The sequence below is a fragment of the Cygnus olor genome, chromosome 2 (genome assembly GCF_009769625.2).
Source record: "Cygnus olor isolate bCygOlo1 chromosome 2, bCygOlo1.pri.v2, whole genome shotgun sequence".
Lineage (NCBI taxonomy): Eukaryota > Metazoa > Chordata > Aves > Anseriformes > Anatidae > Cygnus > Cygnus olor.
Window position 1 is genome coordinate 117,912,027 of NC_049170.1, and position 20,343 is coordinate 117,932,369.

The 20,343-nt window shown below is 32.8% G+C and overlaps 1 protein-coding gene across 6 annotated transcripts in view; it reads left to right on the forward strand.

Annotated features, from left to right (window-relative positions):
* Window positions 1–20,343, forward strand: part of SNTG1 (syntrophin gamma 1) — a 363,432-nt gene that overhangs the window by 303,911 nt on the left and 39,178 nt on the right. For all 6 annotated transcript variants that reach the window (XM_040550360.1, XM_040550362.1, XM_040550361.1 and 3 more), the window contains 2 exons: window positions 10,092–10,208; window positions 14,480–14,551. In XM_040550360.1, the coding sequence (XP_040406294.1) occupies window positions 10,092–10,208; window positions 14,480–14,551 (189 nt within the window). The remainder of the gene's footprint in view (window positions 1–10,091; window positions 10,209–14,479; window positions 14,552–20,343) is intronic.

Below are 20,343 nucleotides of genomic sequence, written 5' to 3' on the forward strand. Positions count from 1 at the left end.
ATACATATGGATACACATACGAGAGCACTGTGATATTTATTAACTCTGTTTTCATCTGACTCAGGAACCTTCAAAAAACATAGCCATTTTGCACCCTGTTAACAACTGAGAAGGGATCATAAGATTCATCTTTCATGTCTTGATATCTGCTTATGAGCAAAAATAGAATCCTGCTGTCTCCACTCACAAGGCTGTCTTACTTGAAAGCAGACTATACTAAAAATTCCTCCTCAAAATGCATTTTTAGGTTGAAAGTCTGTAGTGAGAGGTTTGATGCACTGCCCCATTGAAAATGAAGGTTGATGTAAAATGGGTAGGTTTAGAGAATCCTGGACTGCTACAAATGGATTATCAAATGGGAACTACTAGATTTTGTATGTGGCACCCTGTATACCACTGAAAAATAGCACAGCATTGTAATAAAAGTAACACCGAAGATGGTTTGCTAAGAATACTAAGTCTTGAGTACTCTGTAACAGATCCCAAGACTGATGGCCAATGACTGATCAAAGACTCATATAATCATAGAATAATTTAAGTTGGATGAGTTATTTTAGGTCATCTGCTCAGAAACCTTGAGACCCTGCTCAAAGCATAGTCAATATAAATCATGTTGCTCAGGACTTTGCCCAGTCAAGTTCTGGGTATCTTTAAGAATGGAGAGTTCATAACATTTCTCACCAAGAGAAATAATTCAAACTTTTCTGTAGTTTTAAAACCAAAAGACATCCAAGCTACTTTGATATATTTTTTCTTTGCCATGATGCCACAAGGTGGACATACAGAATAAATGCCTTTCTTTAGACCTAGCAAGGTACATACAGTGGTTTTCATTTGCAGGTTATTTATTTGTTTTTATAAAAATGGATTCATTTATTTTTCAGGTAGTTGAAGGTGTAGTTGAAGGTCCAGACTCTAAAAATAGGTGAAAGAAAAAAAAGTAGTGACCCATAATGTTGTCTCTATTTAGCGGTAGTGGAAGATGAATACTCTGGGACCAAGTTGTTAAAACTCTGCAAGTTTTATCCATTCAACTGTATTTTTTTAACTTTTAAAGTTGTCTTCATCAGCCATTCAAAATCCATTAACATTTCTTTTAAAAGCCACAAAATTGAAAAACCTTTAGCTTTGAAGATACTCCAATAGATGCGATGTGTCTAAGAAGTATGGAATAAGAATAACTGAAAGCCATTTCCTAATATTGTTCAGCTTGTTAGATTGACATGCACTATTTTTTGAAACAAAGAAGACAAAGAAAAAAGTTCAAACTAGATGTTTCTGTAGGGAAAAAAAAAAAAATACATTTTAGAGGTATTTTTTAAATTTTTTTTTCAGTTAGTGTTTTTTTATATGTGACAAAATTGGGTGATTGTCTAGAATTTTTACTTTAAATCAGTTTTTCAGGCTAATGATTGACAAAACAAAACACACAAAAAAATCAATACCTTCTATTGGTCTTATGGAGTTAGTAGAAAGTAACCAAGATGCTCAGGAAAGTAACTTGCTTTCAGAATTTTGTGTTCTGTTCCTCCTATTTTTGATTATTTATTTATATATAAATATATATCTTTACCTTAAAGGAAGAATATTGTCTGATGTTTCTCTTAAGGAAGGAAACACAATGTTATCCTTACAGGCAAAATTTATGGATTTGGTTAAAATTTCTCATTACATGGATTGAAATATAAACTGAAGTTTTACTGCATTGCTCATTTTTTGCATATCAAGACAAATATATTTTTCTGTTTGGAAATTAAGGTTAATTAGATTTATTGCTTAATGATCTTAAAAACTGTGAATTCATTAGACAAAAGATTATTTGTTATAATTAATGAATGATAAAATTATGTTAGGGAGTGATTCATTATTGCTTTGAACATTAACTTTTTATATTGCCCTTTTATTTTGCATGTTATTAACTGGCATCAGTAAAGTTGGCCCACCAAATGTACTCTGTGGAAGCACCAAACACTTACTATCTGGAGATTTGCACATTCTATAGAAGATCTGTGTGGCTTTCAGTTGTTTCTGAACAATCCAGTAGTAGATAAAACTCCTTCATTAGCAAACTCCCTTCTTTTAGTAAACTTTGCCGCTGTGCGCTGATTGATGGTTGCTGGAGAAGAAGCCCAGAAAGTTTAGTAAGAAAATTAAATAACTAGCTTTGCTTAAAAGAAATATCTGTACCCACTAATAGCTGTAGAGAAATGCTGACTACCCAACAATGTCACGTATGATTTGCCATCATGTTTCTGATTGCAGTAGTATTTAATCTTTGAAGGATTATAATTATTATTATTTTTTGAATTGGTTTTAATAATTACTTCATTATGTATGTTCCTGAACATGTGAATATTGGTTTAAAATAGTGTCTTATCTTGTTGTAATTGAGTCCTTCCATAGATGCAGTCAAGTCTGAAAAAACTATCAACTTTCCTTGAACTTTTATTATTTTTTTTCATAATAAATAAATTCAACTAACCATGACCTGACCTTTCACAGACCTTCTTTCTCACAGCTTCATAAAGCAAAATCACAGTGCTGATAAGTACAACAAACAAACAAACAAATTAAAGAAAACCTGTCACTACTTCTACTTCTTCAGTCACACTCTTTTCATTCAAAATGTAGAAAACTTATTTGTACATTTGAAAATGAAATTTCACCCCTTGATGACTTTTTCTTCTTTCATTTACATGCATCAAATTCTTATTCAAAAATGAATGAGTGAATGAATGAATGGCAGTGTAATTCTAGTCTAAATTTATTCAATTGTTTTTGGAGATTTTATTCCATATTTATTATTCTAGGAGTATTGATAGTAATTGTGCACCCTGAGAGCCCTTAAGAACAGTTTAAGCTTACAGAAGTCTTTTTCTTTTGGTGATCAGATAAAACAGAAAATAATGCTTCCTCAGTATAAACAGCAAAAGACATTTTTCAAACATTAGTAGCTCTTTTACTCAGTTTGTACGTATTGTCATTTAAAGGACTAAGAATGTAAATTAAATTTTGGCTCCCTAATAATCTTCACCCAATGAATAACATTTTTCCATGGAATTTTGATTTTGCTTTCATCAGAGGATGAAGCACTTAAGCATTTTATTTTAAGCCTGAACAGTTATGTATACTTACAAATGTCTACACTGCTGTTTTCATGAATGGTTCAGAATTTGATCCCACAAATGTATAAAATATTTGTTAGTTAGGTCTTGTGAAGTAATTGTTACCAAAAATGGGACATTGGAAAAACATTACCCCTTACCACGTATTTTCTATAGACCTAGACATTTGGGGTTCTCCCATATTTATTGTTATTTTATCCTTTGCATCTTGGATAGAGCTCAGTAAGCAGGCTTTCAGGATGTGAGCAAAGCAGCTGCACAGGTAGGATGATCTCACAGAGACAGCCAGGTAGCCTAAATTCCACCAGTCCTATCCAAGTTCTGCTTACCAGTCCTTGTCAGAGAAACAGAAAATGGAAATCAAACCAATATCTGGAACTGGGCATTGAAATCTAATTGAAAACTACTCATGAGGTGAGTTAAGAATGATAATAAATATTTTCATAAGTGATTCATTTGCCCTTGTACCTGAGAAAGACGAATGTGTCACTGCTATTTGCTTGTTGGCACCATGAGAAAGTTTGAAAGACACTGTCTAGTGACTTGTAATGTTCAGATTTTTTGTTCATTCAGCATGTTTCAGTAGTCTGCCCTGACATGACCAAAATGAATGTGACCCATTTTACATGAGAAAGGAGAAGCCACACCCTCCACCTGGATTGAAATATTTATTTTATCATTTATATTTTAGAGCCTCAAAAATTTGTTACATGTACACTGTGTACATTTAGGAGGGGAAAAAAAAAACATCGCATTAATCAAAATGTAAGTCCTAAATATAGTCAGACTAGTGGGCTTTAGAATAGATGATGTTTACTTTCTTGCCACCTGAGTGTTAAGCTTTATGTTTTGAATTCAGTCACCGTGGATTAAAATTTATAGCCCTATTTTGGCCTGTTTGTAAGTTCAATAAGTGAAAATGAATAAGCAGACATTCAAATAAGACCATGTATAAAAGGTGTTTTTCCCAGTTAAAAAAAAAAAAAAAAAAAAAAAAGAAAATTAAATAAAATGAATAAACCAACTGGCTACAGTCGCAGGAGGGAGAATGATGACAGTGTCACAGTGTCATAGTAGTTTTTTAGCCAAGTTGCGTGAGATCTTCTCACTGTTAAAGAATTTGCTGAGAGCTGCTCTGTTGAGAGTGTCAGAGAAGGCCTGAAGCTTCTCAAGTGGCCTGTAAAATGTCTGTGATGGCAGTGGGACCAACGCTCCTGGGTGACAAACCTGGCAGCCAAGTGCACCTGCTCAGCAATGTGTTAAATTTGTGTTAAATTGCTCTGAAGATGAGTGATGTGATGGGTAAACAAGGGAAGTCTCTACAAGAAATGAGACTTCTCTACAAGAAATGAGGTGCTTTGAAGAAATTAAATAAATAAATAAATAAATAAAATAGTATCTAATTCATGCTATTTACACAAAAATCTATCTGTGTAAAAAGAGCTGCATAAGGTCTTTCTTGGAAAAGTCTTCAGCAAAAGACAAGCCATACTTCTGAAATGCTAGTCAACTCTACTAAAATAACAAATTCAAACTGTAATGAATTTAAAATCCAAGTAATTGTTCATTGGTTTGAATAATTCAAGGAAGGCAAAAAAAAAAAAAAAAAAAGACATTAATGTTGACATTTTGACAAAGACACACAGTTGCCCAATTAATGTTTAAATTGACTTTATCGTTAGAAGAATTTATTTCAATAAGCAGATACTTAGTCATAAATAAGAAAAATGAGTGTAGCTATTAACATGTATCAGTGGATAGTGAATTGAATGAATGAGATAAAATGTTACTGTGGATTAATAGACTATGACATGAAGAAGATTATAAGGAACCTGGAAAACCAAATTACAGATCTTTACCTCTTCAGAAAGCTGTCCTGTTTCCATGTGTAGCCGTTACTTTTCAAATCTGTGAAGGGGGTTGTTAATATTGGATAGATATATGCAGAGTTCCTTTTAGAGTGTTATTCTGTGCAGCATTTGCCTTGGAAATAACAAATTCCAGTCTAGGTCTGTTATCCTAAACAACTGTCTTCACTCTGATTATAATCTTTTACGTTTAAAAGGCAAATATACTACTTGTTTTCAGTCTTTTATTATCAGTTTTCCATTAGATGGAGTGTAAAGAAAAATAATTTTCCATAACTAAGAAATATTTTCAGATTTCTCTGGTACTCTACTTTAAAACCCCTAAATATTTCCTTAAATTTGTGTGATGATTTAAAAAATAAAATAAAATAAAAAAGAATAAGAGAAAACCAAACAGAAAACAGAGTACCTATATTTAACCCTGGTCTGGTGAGAAGATGAAGACCTGAGTTCTTTACTGGAAGGAAATTAGACTATATGGTAGAATAGAATGTAAACTAGATGGTACAATAAATGTCTAGTCTTATAATCTCACGTGGAATAATGAGTGAACATGAAATAATCTTTTGTTACATAGATATTTAAGATATGAAGGTGATCTTTCTCAGTGATAAACACATAGGATAGAAAGGAGATTTAACAGAGAAGCACTGAAAGGAAAAATTATTTTGCAAGCAATCATTTTACATTTTTATGCATTGGTAATTTTTCTTATTCTAGAGAATCAAAGAACGGTTGAGGTTGAATGGAGGGGACCTCTAGAAGTCACCTGGTCCAACCCCTTGCTTAAGCAAGGTCATGTAGGGGAGGTTGCCCAGCCCCATGTCTATTTGCAATTAAAACAAAAAATAGTTAATTTCTAACTGTTGATTTTTAATGAGGTCTATCTGTCACAAAACGTAAGGATGCCAATAATACTTTAAATTAATTTAAATCTAATCTGAATCATATGTAAATTAATTTTTCATTGCTATTTGTCTTCTTTTTACTTGACATTTTTAATATGCATACTGCTTTATTTTAAATGACTTTTTGAAGAAGATAGAAAATAATAAAGAGGAATTAAAAAAAAAAAAGTATTTTTTGAAAGATCACCAGTCTCTTCACAAACCAAAAAAATAGCATAGGAGATATTTTGGCTATATTTACAGTTGAACATTTTTTTTCTGTCATTCATTCAAACTATCTACCATTAATTCTTCTGTTACTTTTGAAAAAATGTCCTAGGTCTTTTCAATGTAGGACTCTTTTGCCAATGACTGCATTAGTCTCACACTTTTATTTCTATTTTAATGTGCTTTTCTTGTTTTGTTTTGTTTTCTTTTCTGCTAAAAATTTTCTATAATGAATTTTGGGACTATCATATAGGGACAAGGATATTAAAATCAGGATAGAAGGAATTATCTTAGTTGCTCATCCCTCATATTTTTTCCCTCTGTTGTCTGACATATTAATTTGTCTTCTGACTCTATGTTTATCCTGTTGCCCTACAGCATTGTTTCACGTAATATGAGTATGAATATGAGAATTCCAAGATAAAAAGCTGTCAGTACATCTGTTCTGATCTTTGAATGTCCTTTCTCATTTAAAATCACATAAATTTTACCTTTCATTTTGAGGAAAAATTCTTGTATTTTCTTTTTACCATTCTTCCTAAAATATAATAAAATTTGTGTTTAAACTCTGGAGAAATCTCTGAAAATATAAAAGATTTTTGTTAAGGCTATTTAAGACATTTTAGCAATATTTTCTACTGATACGAAGGAGAGCAACTTGTGGATTATTTTCTTTCTTGACTGGGGTGTTAGTGTGATGTAAATACATACTAAATTAGGAGACTATGGATTTTTGACTGAAGAGAGTGTCTTGTTTTATTTATCATATAGATATAGATTATTTCAACTGTACATGATTTAGCTCATAAACTATAATAACTTACTGAATCTTTGTTAGTGAACCAGCAGCCTCTACATTAACTAATTTGCATCACCATTTGATTTTGAGAAATGAGCTGCTGCAGGTAAATTAGAAACTACCAGGACTGTGAAAAAAATGTCTTTTAAGTGGAATGTTATCGCAAATAAAACTTGTTCAGTCTGTTGATTTCTCCTCCCCAATTTCATTGATAATGATCAGCATTTCACACGGACTCAAAGAAACATTTCTATGATTAAAAAGCTAGCCTCATTTTTAAATACGTAAATGGGCATTCTGTCTATTCACATGCGTCACTTATCCATAGTTATAAACATTTATTTTTAGACAGAATCTCATCAAATTCAACTTCCCAAGTCAAATTTCATTCACAGTTTCAATATATATGTTCATGAGCCATGAGTTTGAAAAGTTCAGATGCCTTTCCAAGTAAATAATTTTATTGAGGTTGTTAATAGTCAAAGGTTTTTTAGAAGGCAAAATATTTATCAGTAACGTAAATGTCTCAAGAATGTAGTCTCTATTTTATCTCAGTTATCAACAGTTTCTCATCTTGACTATGTAAAAACTAGCATATTTTATCTAACTTCAGTTCAGTGTGTTAGATAAATTTAGACCATTTTAGGAGCATGCAATTCAAATAGTTATCAAGTTTTTGTTCAGTTTTGTCCTGTTTTCCAGAATCTAATCCATATTATTTTAATCCACACATGAATATACACATGCATTCAAACCACTTTTTTTTCTAATTACAATCATATTGCCTTTGCTTAGCAGTTCTGCTGTATGTTTAATAGTTAATTAGGTATTTAGTCTGAAGGAAAAATGCATTTTGTTAATAAAACCTTAGTGCAGCAGATTGTCTGAAAAATCAGTCTATTTTCTCCTCACGATCTACAGAGGCAACAGAGCAATATCAAATGGAGAAATCGCCTTAAATTTCATGGCTGCTTTAGTATTAAGGCAATCATATGTGAAATATCAACACATCTGCACAGCATGAGTGACTGTGCCCTGTTATTCTGATGAATAGGAGAAATAGAAACTTCCAAAAATGAAGTATCATCAGGAAAGATGATATCTTACTGTGTCCAATTTTAAAGAAACAAATCAAAGATGGCACAGAATCAATTCAGTTTAATTAATTTCAAAGCATAGATGTCCTAATTCCTAGAAATTAGAGACCATTCATTCTCTTCCAGTTACAGAAGGAAAATGTATCAAACTTCTGTAAACAGTAGTACAATTTTCATATTAAATTTACTCCTGTATGTTCCTCCTCTCAGTCACTAAGCTCTACATATTAATACCAAGTCAGAAGGATGGATCTCTGTATGTTTCTTGCATTGATTAACACACAAAACAGCAGAAATAAGGGAAATCTGAATAAACATTGAACTGAAATAATTTAAAACTTCTCTTATGGTAACTGTCAGGTTGTATTTCTGATAATTTTTTATTTAGGAATTAATAAGATTTCAGAAAATGTGGGTTTTTTGTTATTGCATGGCAATGTAGTGTTGAGCACTCTCCTTAATTCTTGAGTATTGAGGCATAACTGTCTTCTTTTTTGAGTCTTACAAGCTTTTTTGGTCACTGAACCAGCAGATACTTAAATGTTCAGCATTGAACCCAAGATTATATTACAGTATTAATGTTTGCTATTAGCAATTGAATTAAATGTTTAGGTTTTGCTGTAACTCTTAGAGGAATGGACCTGCTCCCTGTTTGTCTACAGACCAGAAAATACTTACTAAACTCTGATAGCGAGAAGTAGTGCAGGCTTTGTACACGGGGATTTGAAAAAGCCATTAATTTCCAATATGCAATAACATCCAATAGAAAAAAGAAAACTCTATTTTAATGTATATTCCATGCAGAATTATTGATGAAAACCCTCTTCTCAATAGCAATGAAATAAACTTGTGTAAATTGCTTTTTAAAAAGTATGCAACATATAAGATCTCCTTACAAAAGAACATAATATATTCATTTAAGTACATATATACCATTGGTAAGCTTACTAACTAATTGACTGTTAATACAATTGTAGTTATTTTTCCTAAACTGATATCCTTACATTTTCATTATGGAACACACAGAATATCTGGTCATTTAAGATAAAAAATGCTGCATACCTAATTAATGTAGAAATCAATTTCACAAAGAGGTTTAAAAGTAGATCTATTCCATTAGGAGCAATGTATGAAATATGAGTTCATCTTTTTTCTATAAAAGGAATGTACACATGGCACACTGCAAGTTGTTCGTTACTATTCATTAGCATGTTTATAAATCAGAATCTTTATGACGTGTCTACTCTCTGTTCAGATGTTCTCCAGAACCTGGCATAGTAATTACTCCTGCTATGTTTTACTACTACATACTACCTTAAGGATTTGATATTAAGTTACTCAGACTTAATAGGTGGATAGGTAGGGAATTTTATCCTGAAATGGGTTTGAATGAATCCTAGTTTTACATCTGAATCCTAGTTTTACATCTGAATCCTAGTTTTACATCTGTTTCTGAAGAGCTGCAAGTAGTGCTAAGAGTTAGCAGTATTTTGACTACATTTTAGCACCATTCAAAATTGAATGCCTGAAAACACTGTTAATTCACTATGCTGAAGCAAAAGAGGTTCAATACTCCAAAATAACTAAATTCTGAATGTGTTCAATCAGTACAATGTTCAAAATATGTGCTCCAGAATGTTTGCTTTATCGATATAAGATAAAATAAGATCCCATGTATCTATCTGTCTGTCTTGTATCTGAAAACTTTTAACAGTTTCTTGATTTTGCATTTCTGCCTAGTGGTTCATTACACTTCACTTGCATTAAATTTCTCTGATGTGATTTGTCAGCAAGTATTTAGAATTACTTCAGAGAGCTCTTAATGAGACAATAGAGACAACAGACATCTGCTAGGTATGTGGCTTAGCTTTTTTGTTGTTGCTAGCACAATAGTTCTGAAGTATTTTGATGTAACAGGCTTTCTTTATATAATCATGATTGTAAGTGAACTGCCAATATACCACATTGTGGCAGCGGTTCAAGGTTTGTAAGATTTGACAGACATCAGCTTACTTGCTTGAAATATTTGCAATTGATTTGAAGAAAATGTCTGAGGAATTTGTCAACACTATTGATTTTTCTGTCAGATAGTCTACATGGGCTGGACGGAAGAACGGGAACAAGACTCCCTTCAGGATCGAATGTACACACCAAAGTTTCTAGCACTGAGGGGATCTTCTCTGTATAAATTTATGGCACCTCCAGTAAGTATATTTCTCATGCTGAGTGGGCATAGATGTCATTAAATAAAATAGTTTAATGTAACATCTGCAATGCTTTCACATTCAGATATCACTCGTTGACCTAATGGCATTGCAGCACTTCCAGCACTGAAGAGTTCCAGGGAATGTGGTATAAAAGTGACAGAAAATAACTGTTCATTAGATGACTGTGCACCTAACAAGCACTTCTTTCCCCCTACTTATCTGAGCACTTAGAAAAATACAATAGAGATTTATTTGTGATAAAAAGGGGCTTTTCATTTCCCTTTGGCAGGCAGAACAAGCCTGAAGCAAGTTGGTAACATTTAAACTAAACTATAATTCTAAAGGCAAACTGCTGCGATTTTTGGTAATACCAAAGCTTTTTGCATGCTGTGGAAATGGCAAGGCTTGCAAAATATCATCTCTGCCTGTAGATTTTATCCTGAATATAACTTTTATGCAGCTTGGCAGCACCAAAAGGAAAGTAGAGAAGTAAATGAAAAAGTTTACATTAAATATATTAATTGGAATCTGACTGAGAACACGGGGCAAAATTTTAGCTACTGTCTCATACTCAGCAATTTCATTCCACAGTTTTATGGTACATCTAAGCCTCAGTAAATATAGATATCCTCTAGCTAAATTTTAAGCCAGTAGCTAATGAGTCACTAGCAGTACCATATTGGCAACGGGGAGAGTAGTGTGAATTCATTTCTTTTTATTGGGTGACTTTTCTGTCTGCTGCTAAAGCCTGTGTTGTCCAGATCCAGATTGCACATCCTTCATGTTGGAAGTAGTTCAAAAGTAGCTTACAAGTCTTCATACCATTCTTCAATCACTTTTCTTATTTGTTTAGAAAGTATTTAAAAACATAGTAAAGACATGAAAAATGAAAGTAAATATGAAAGGAAAACTTCATGTATTCAGTGTTGGTGGCTCCCATCAGTTCACTAGTATGGGAGCTTGTCTCTCCCATCACTAGCACAGGGAGTTTGGCTCTTGGTGGTGGATATTTTTCAGGATCAGGTTAAAATGACAGATTATTCTGTTAAGCACCTTAATTCAAAAGCAGCCTTCCTGACTTTGGTACATCTACCTCAGCATTTGCTGCCTGTCAAGTAAAGAGCCCTCCCTTCTAGACACAATGCTGAATACTCCTGTTGAATACGAAAGAGGATTATTCTTTTGTAAGCACTGTGGAAGAAACTACAGGACTCTTTACTGAGAAATTATGTTATTACATTATTATATTATTTCTAGTATTATCTTACATTATTTCTATTATTAGTTTCCAGATGCAATGTGTTGCTGGTGGATAAATGGGTAACGATGGGTGATGATTAATGGGTATGGAAAGAACATATTTATAATAGGGCTGTGAACCATTCTGGCAATCTGCTGCTTTATGAGACAAAGCACTGATCCTTGAAGAATTTATAGGTCTTGTTTCAGATGAGCTGCAAGCACAACGTTGTTATTGTTATTGTTGTTATTGTTATTATTATTATTATTTACTTTTTATTTTAACCAGATTCTGGTTCTTATTCTAAAATAGGAAGACACTTCAAACAGAGAGAAAATTATTTTCTCTTCATGGAGTAGGAGGGAACAATAATGACAAATACACTCTTTAAAGGACAAACTGAGGAAGGGTTCGTATAGAGGTACCTTAAAAACACATGTATGTAATGCACACTTACATGACCAGCAAAATGTTCTTCTCAGTTACTGCAGCAGGCCTTTTAGAATGACTTTCTACATGCAAACATTTACACATAGTTATGTTTGCTATTCTTCAGGTATATGTGTTCATTTCTTCTAGGGATTACAAAAGATTAAGAGCAAACTTTCAATGCTGCAGTTTCATAGCTTCTAATTATGGAATGCATAAAGTGTTATTATAATAAGAAAAACACCTTTAATTATGTTTGCAATGTAAGCTCCTTGGATTAAGCTGTTTCTGAACAGAGATGTGCCAACTTTTTAACCAGAAAATCAAATTAAACTATATTCCTTGTCTCTTCCAAAGTGTAACACATTTGGGAGACGTGTTTAAATAGTATATATGCTGCCTCCCCCTGCCGTTTTTTAATTTATTTGATCAATAATACTTCTGCTTTCCATGTTCAGATACATGAGCAATTCTAATGCATCTTATTTGCATTTTAAACCTTTTATAGAAGTTACTTTTTTTTTCTTTCTTTTTTTTTTTTCTTGGTACATTTTCTCCATTGAGTATGTTGAGTCTGATGGGTTTTATTTTCTTATAGTTTGAAAATTTCAGAGAAAATGGACTTCAATTGAGAAAAACCTGCTAACACCTTTTCTCTTGCTATTCAAGCTTCTGAATTAAGAAAAAAAAAAAAGTGAACAGAGCAAACAGTATATGAATATTCTGTGAGTTTCTTAATTCTACAGTTGCTTTTACTTTGCACATATCTTTATATGGAAGGAGTTTTGTTCTGACCTCAGAAGTCCCCTTAAAAATGCAAATGCAGGAAATGCAGAAAAGACTACTGAAGAAAGGGGAGTTTGGTGAGCTTTTAAGCAAAGCTTCAAGTGTCTCTGTGCTTCAGCAGGAATTGGAGTTACTTTTTGTGATGGGGCAATATGACATCAGCATGTATAGCTGGTGCTTTGGGCTCAGTGGAGCTGTAGCAAGACTCATCTCCCCATTCCTCTGATCATGGTGAAAAAGTTCATTTCATTTTCTGTCCACAGTAGAAATAGATTTTTTTTTTTTTTGACAAAAAATTTTACATGTCTTTTGTCTAAATAGCTTCTTCATTCATAAAGGATGTATATTTCCAATATTTCTTCACTTCCTCACTCTATATCAAACATAATTTGTTGACTCTCAGTATTTTGTCACTTCCTTCATTAGATATCTTATTTAATACCCATATTGCAATAAGATGGTAAAAAGTGTATTTGAAGATGACTGCAAACAAATAAAATTCCAATAGATGACACCATATTTTGAACTTTTAATTCTTGACAGTAATTTCCTCAAAAGAGATTCAATTTTAATAGCCTGTATACCTAAAAATTAGTTAGAGACAGAATTCTATCATACATCACAAAATTGAATTGATCAAGAAAGTTTTATACCAAGGCATCCAAACCTATATATGTTATTCAGGAATACTGTGTCTATTCATGGTGATTTTCTCTTTAGATGAAAAATAAATTTGTCTTATGTAATATTTTCCTCTTATGCTGTGGATACTATTTTATGATATATTTTTCAAAGAGCTTTGTATTTCCAAATCTTGAAAAACAAACTTCTTCAACCTCTTTATCTCTTCTAACAATTTTAATGACAGAACTATCTTCCTTTGGAGCTGGGCCATTGTTCATTACTTCTTGCCTTTTTTTTTTTTTTTTTTTTTTTCTCATGTAGAACCTCTATTTCTATTCCGTTTTGTGTATTCTTCGATCTATTGAGACTGTGACTAATTCTCCTCTTTCCTTCTTGCATTTTTCTTGGAAAGTTATTTATAGATTGCTGTTGAACTTTTTCCAATTAAATATATTAATCTATCCCTTTTTACCTTGTCTAACTATGATCCCGTACCCTTGCATCCTTTTACTAAGCTCTATGTATCTCTGTTGAAAATAGTTGCCTAAATTTGATACTGTTAAAAGCAACTGTTAAGTCGTGAGAAAACAAGGAGCAACAGACTATTATTTAAATCTCAATTTGTTGGAATTTAGGAGAAGATTCATCTTGGTAAGGAAAAAAGGAAATGTAGATTTGCCTGTTTTGTTTCTTGTTAGTTTTTTCACCTAGTTTGCAAGATATATATAGTAAGTGTCTAGGACACTGCAAGGTTGGAGGGTTCTGTTTTATGGTTTTGGACCTTTGCAAACAATGTAGGTGATTAGAGCAAATCACTTGTTATAAGTAAAGAAGTGGGGAGGAATGGGTCTCTGTGAGCCCATTCAAGGGCTGTATAATGTTGGCATATCAATGCAACCCCCACTAGCATAGGTATAGAGCAGCCTGCATGCAAAGCTACTTGAAGGTACAAGGAAATAGGCAGGATATCTCCTCAGCACTGTCTGGATGCAACAGTCTAGTACCTGGTAGTTATTGCTCAAAATAAACCATACTGGATGTAAAAGGTAGGAAGTTTTAGGGACAGATTATTTATTTATTTATTTATTTATTTATTTATTTATTTTTAATAAACTTAATTCTTGAAATAAAGAAAAATAACTTGCTTTCTTTTCCTGTTTTTTTTTTTTTTTTTTTTTTTTTTTCCAAGGTCACAACCTGGGATTGGACAAGAGCTGAGAAAACATTTTCAGTTTATGAGATAATGTGCAAGATTCTCAAGGTATGATTAAAAAGTGTAAAATAAAATAGAACTTTGTCAGAGCAGCTGAGAAGCCAGAGTATAACACTGCAACTAGAAAATCCATGTGACCATCTTGCAGAAAAAGATCAAATTTTATTCCTTTGAAGTCAATATCAGAAGTCCCGGTGTCACTAGATACAGAGCCAAAACCTATAAGGAATATTTTCAAAAGGCATTGCAAAATTGGAAATAAACTGATTTTGACTGGAAAGCAATTTTATTTCTCCATAACGCAGGATGGGTTTTCTACTGGAAAAAGAAGAAAAAAAAAAGTTTTATAGTTTTACTTTACTGGCACATTCAACCAATGTAACATTTATTCTTCTAAATGAGGAGCAAAAGAAATAGGGATCAATTCTGTTGCTTTCAAATACCTTGATGCAACTCATGGTTGCAATGTAAGATTGCATGAAGACTGACAGCAGAGTCCTTAAAACTCTGAATACCATTCTGAAAACTTTTGTCCTTTTTTTCCCCCCATTTCTTCAGTTTGCCTCAACAGTAATAAATAGAAAAGCCAAATGAAATATGTTTAGAAAGTTAAATTTGTGAGTAGCGACCTGCATAGGGCCATTATGGAACATTGCATTTAATTTTTCATTCTGAATTCACTCAAAAATAATATATATTGTCTTGTCTCTGTTTTTAAAACAGTGAAAAACAGTTTTCCAGATGTTCAGCGTGTGGGGAAGGAGAGGAAAAAGAGATGAAAAGTTGTCTCCATTCATCTGAAGTGCTTTCCTATGTATTTTATTATTTATTTATTTATTTAGGTCCAAGTTATATAAGAGCTAATTTGGTCTTTTCTGAAGTTTCATCTAGGCAGAGGCTAGCATCATGAAGAAGTATGAACAAACTTATTTAAAAAAAAAAAAAAGTATTTCCTTTTGGGAAAACCTTATACTGATGTACGTACTACATTTCCTAGTTTTTGTAGCTCATGTACGTACATACTCCATTCCTTTAGGAGGCAGATTAGAGGTGGAACAGCTGTAATAAATTCAGTTGTTTGTTTTTTTTTATGTCAGTGACTTCAAAAATAAGAAAGCAAATTTATAACCTGAAAAAAAAAAAAAACTAAAACAAATAGAACAAACAAAAAATCCACCTGCTAGTAATCTGAAACAGAAAAGGTAAGAGTTCTTGTACCACTGGTTTGGCTGTGAGGTCTGGAGTCCTGGTTAAGGAGTAGCACATTCTAAATGCAACGTCCCTTCACAGTGGTATGTCCTTTAACTACCAAGTGTGTGTAAACATTGATTCTTTAGCAGTGGTCATGTAGGGAGAAAATTAACAGAAACAGCTATTCACTCTGTAAAGACGTTGCACTGAGACAGTAATATGAACAATGCTCTTAAAACACAGCCAGGCTTAGGGAGAGAGGGAATATCTCACTTTTGACGTGCACCTTGTCCTCATTTTCCTACCCTCTGAAATCTTCCTTTGTTGGTACACTTCTCATTCATTCATTTTTTGCCATTTTCTTTTTTTTCCTCTTCTCCATTATCCGCTGTTCTTGTATACGAATGTAGGGATTTTATTTTTCTGTTTTCAGCTGTGTAGCAGAAGTTAGTCACATAAGACGAGAGCTAGACCAGTCAGCCAAGTCAGCCCACAAAGCAGTAAAACTTGAACCAGTACCTTCCTGGCACTGTTGTGCAGAAGTACAAAAAAAAAAAAAAAAAATTAAATATGCTCTTCTTTCTTATCACCTAGTTCTTCAGACTGTCTGTAGATCCTCCATTCTCAGTCTTTATTAACAGAGCATGTCCCAGAATAGGGACAATTCCAATTTAAGTGGTATAGGAATATCACTGATGTATTTCTTTATTATGTAACTCATTCAGTTATTCCTTTATTGTCTGTAAGCATAGTCAAGCTCATAAGATATTGAAGTGTTTCAAACAATATTTTTTGTCTGCCTAAAAACTCTAAATAATTAAAAAATAGTAGTATAAAATTCACTTCAGTGAAATTATACCTTCTGACATTGGGGTATTGATCTTCACCTTCTTCTAGTTTTCTATAGCAGATACTATAGGACTTAAGCATTGTTTCACTAAATGTAAAAGCAAGTGAAACCAGAAAAACAGCTTTCCTTTACTACTACAACATTGAGCCTCTGTAGAGACTCAAGTTTTTGTTAAGCTTTTCTGCCAGCATCATAAATGTCTCAATTTTAGCAATGTGTGTTTTTAGACACATTTGTGCAAAACACATTGTCTGCATGGATATTACCAAAGCAGAGACAACTTTTTTAAAAGTTAGTTTGGTACTTTGTGATCACCTTCAAACTTCCTCCCTTTTATTGTACCTCTCATGCTGCTTTCATAATAAATTGGCTTCTCTTGGAGAATGAGTTGGATGGTAAAATGGTAGACTAACAGGTTTTTAAAGAGGTAATATTCTCAGAGATTGGTAGATAGTATGATAACTTGGAAAGCCTGATGAAAAAAAATGATGAAAAGAAACCTGGACTCTTCTACTACAGACTGTTCCTTCTCCTACACTTTCTGTTCTTCCAAAGAAGCTACTGAGTTCATGTCATTCTTTTCAGAAATATTGAGAAGATAGAATTGTTCTGTGTTTCTACTTCATAAGAGATAATCATATTTCATTGGGCAGAGATAAATCCAGGAAGATAATAATGCCATTTGCAGAAGAATATAGTTACTCAGTGTCTCTGAAGTGGGTTTAGTTCCACATTCATGTCTAAACTTAAATTATTCAGGCTACTCATTTACTAGATATACGTATCATAAAACATTCCCAGATGGTGGAACACCCCATACTCTTAATTATTTTTAATATGATTGCTACCTTGGATTTCGGACCAAATGGACCACCTAGCACTTACCCAAACAATTCTTGGTGTGGCTTCAATGTTATCACGACAGAAGAAACATTTTCTAACGAGCTGTTTTCCCATATACATCCTGTTTAAGAAGGATAAAGAGTTTCACAGTATGAATGGTCCTTGCCAGTAACTATGGTGAGAGCAAACAGTCCCATACATGCTTTATTTATTAGTACAAATGCAGCTTCTGTGGCCAATACTCACTTTAAGCAGCAGGACTTGCAAGTGGTCTGAGTAAACCTTCATATGAATTTGCCCAGGAGAAGTAATGTTTTAGAATTAAAGTTTCCAAATTGTGTTTCCTTCTACATTGATCAGGCTGTTGAGTGTACTTAGAAGGTGGACTGAATGTGTTCACCAGGACTGCTGCACTATCGCTGTGGAAACAGGAGGGATATGGGTCTTGAGTCATGTCTTTGTGAAAGTGAATTAGCAAATGTTATCAGACCACTTACTAATCAAAATGTATCTGCATATCTGGCTTGTTTAGATTGGAATGAGATGTTTCAAAAACTTTTTCCATATTTAGACCTATAATCATTGTATACTAGCATGCAACTTTCACCCAAGCACTGTAGTATTTTCTGCTGCTGTATTCTGGCAACTTTGATAAATGTCCCTCATGCAACAGGAAGAGACCTTACTAGTAAATCTGTCTGAAAACACGTTTTGTTTTTTTTTTCCTTCTTCCACTTCCTAATTCTAACTAAAATTCTGATGAACTTCTGGTGAACCAGAAAAAGAAAATAATTAGAGAGACTTAAGTTTGTCCTTTTAAATAGTATTGTAATTTTCCTCAGTTAGAGAAACTTGAAGTTTCTCTCTATGACAGAAGCGGTACAGTGGAGAACAAGAACTGCCAGATCCTACTGAATACACATTAATATTTCATTATTTTTTTAATATGACAGAATGCTACTTCTGGTGACAGTGAAATATTAAAAGCACTAAATAAATATTAACATCTACAGCCAGCAGAGGACTTCACTGATTTAGTCATCAAAAAGGGAATATAGCCCAACACATTAAAGAAAACTCAGAAATCAGCTGTCACCATGACCAATGTTTTTTTCACAGTTGCCTGCATGTGTGGAGTATATGTCCTCCTTTATGTCCATTCCAAAGGCTTCTCATGAACACTATATGAAACCGAGGTAACATTTTCAGTTTTTACAGTTCTCTCATACACAAGGCACTTAAAAGGCAGAATCTCCTGCAGCTTAATCAGAGATGACAGAGGTTATTATATGGCTTAAAACTAGTGGATTCATATTTATTATAGACCACATAGTAAACCCCTATTTTGTTGTCACTGTATTTTTTTTATTAGATTACAAGGAGACTTAATTTATACACAACAATAAGTCAGTATTCTTAATGTGATTACAACCTTCTAAATAATCAGATACAACAGTAAAAATTGAAGCGTAAAAGCAGATTTTAAAATGCTCTATTTTGACTTTGAAAAAGTTTTTTTGACATAAATTCAGCAAATGAGCACTGATCCCCTAATATTTGCAATTTAAAAAGTAAAATAAAATAAAATATCACATTCAAACACTACCAGAACAAGTGTATTATTTAAAAAATAAAAAAAAATAAAAAAAAATATGTAGAAAGCCTTCAAACTACCTTGTAAAAATATGTATATTACAAGTATAAAAGTCTTCATAGTCAATATTTTGGGATTGAAATGTTAATTTTTGACATGCAAATTAAGTAAAGCAGAATGAGTACTATAATCACATTTTAATTATATTGGACTAAATTATTCACTGTGAAATAATGGCAAACATAGCAGTGGTCTATGTTCAAAGGAAAAGGGACATTAATGAAAATACAAATAACTTTAGGTCTGGAGGAAAGATATATGAATTGATAGGCATAAGAACTAGTTAATAAAAATGTAATAAGTCTGTTATTATGGGGTGCAAGTACCTTAATAGAGAGAGAATAGAGGACACTTAAGAACTCTTTAACCCTTAAAAGAAACAGGTAGCAAGAACAATCGGTAACTAAAGCTAGACAAGTTCAAATTGGGAAGAAGTTAGAAATTATAACAGTTCTGATGAATGGAATCAGTGGAATAAACTGATAAGAGAAAGTGATACTTTTAAACCACTTTCCTTTTTGTACCAATTGTATTCAAACTGATACTACTGGGACATCAACACAGCATATGAATGAAAATCTACAATTCATGTTAAAGACGTTTTCTGGCAAGATAATTTGATGATACCACTTCTGACATTAAAATGTATCTATGATTCATTTTCAACAGAATTGGTGAAAATGTACTATTTGCTATGAATAAATATTGCTATTTTATTCTGGAAGAATCTTGTTTCACCCAGTCCTCTATTTTGAGGAGTAAAGACCCATTAATAGCCAGCTAATTCCAATGTTAGGATTGATCAAGACTTCAAAAATTGAAGCCATATTTAACTATCTTTAGAAACAAGCAGATGGCCTTGGCTTCTCCAGCACTTCAAAGCTGGTTGAATTGAATATGTCTTTTGGTACCTCCTACATTTTTGATGTGCAGTTAACTTGTGTGCATCTTTTGAATGTGTGTGTGTGTGTGCAGGTGCATGTGTGTGTATATTTAAAAAAAGGATTATAGTATCTTTGATAAATTGCTGAGTAACTTTGTTATTTAAGCAATTTCTTGCACAAGGGCGATAGAAAAAAAAGGTGAAATTATTCAGGTAAATTGTGAATTAAAATAGAAAATATTACATTTATGTTCTAGCAAGTTTGCTTTGTTTACTTGAGTTACAAATGCTCTTCAGCTTCATCCAAGCACCTCGTTATAATTGTGAGAAAATGCTTTCTATCTTTCAGTCACTCCCGTCTGTGTTGTGCAAAACATTTGGAGATTTACAATAAACAGCATATTTTATTTAGCATAAAA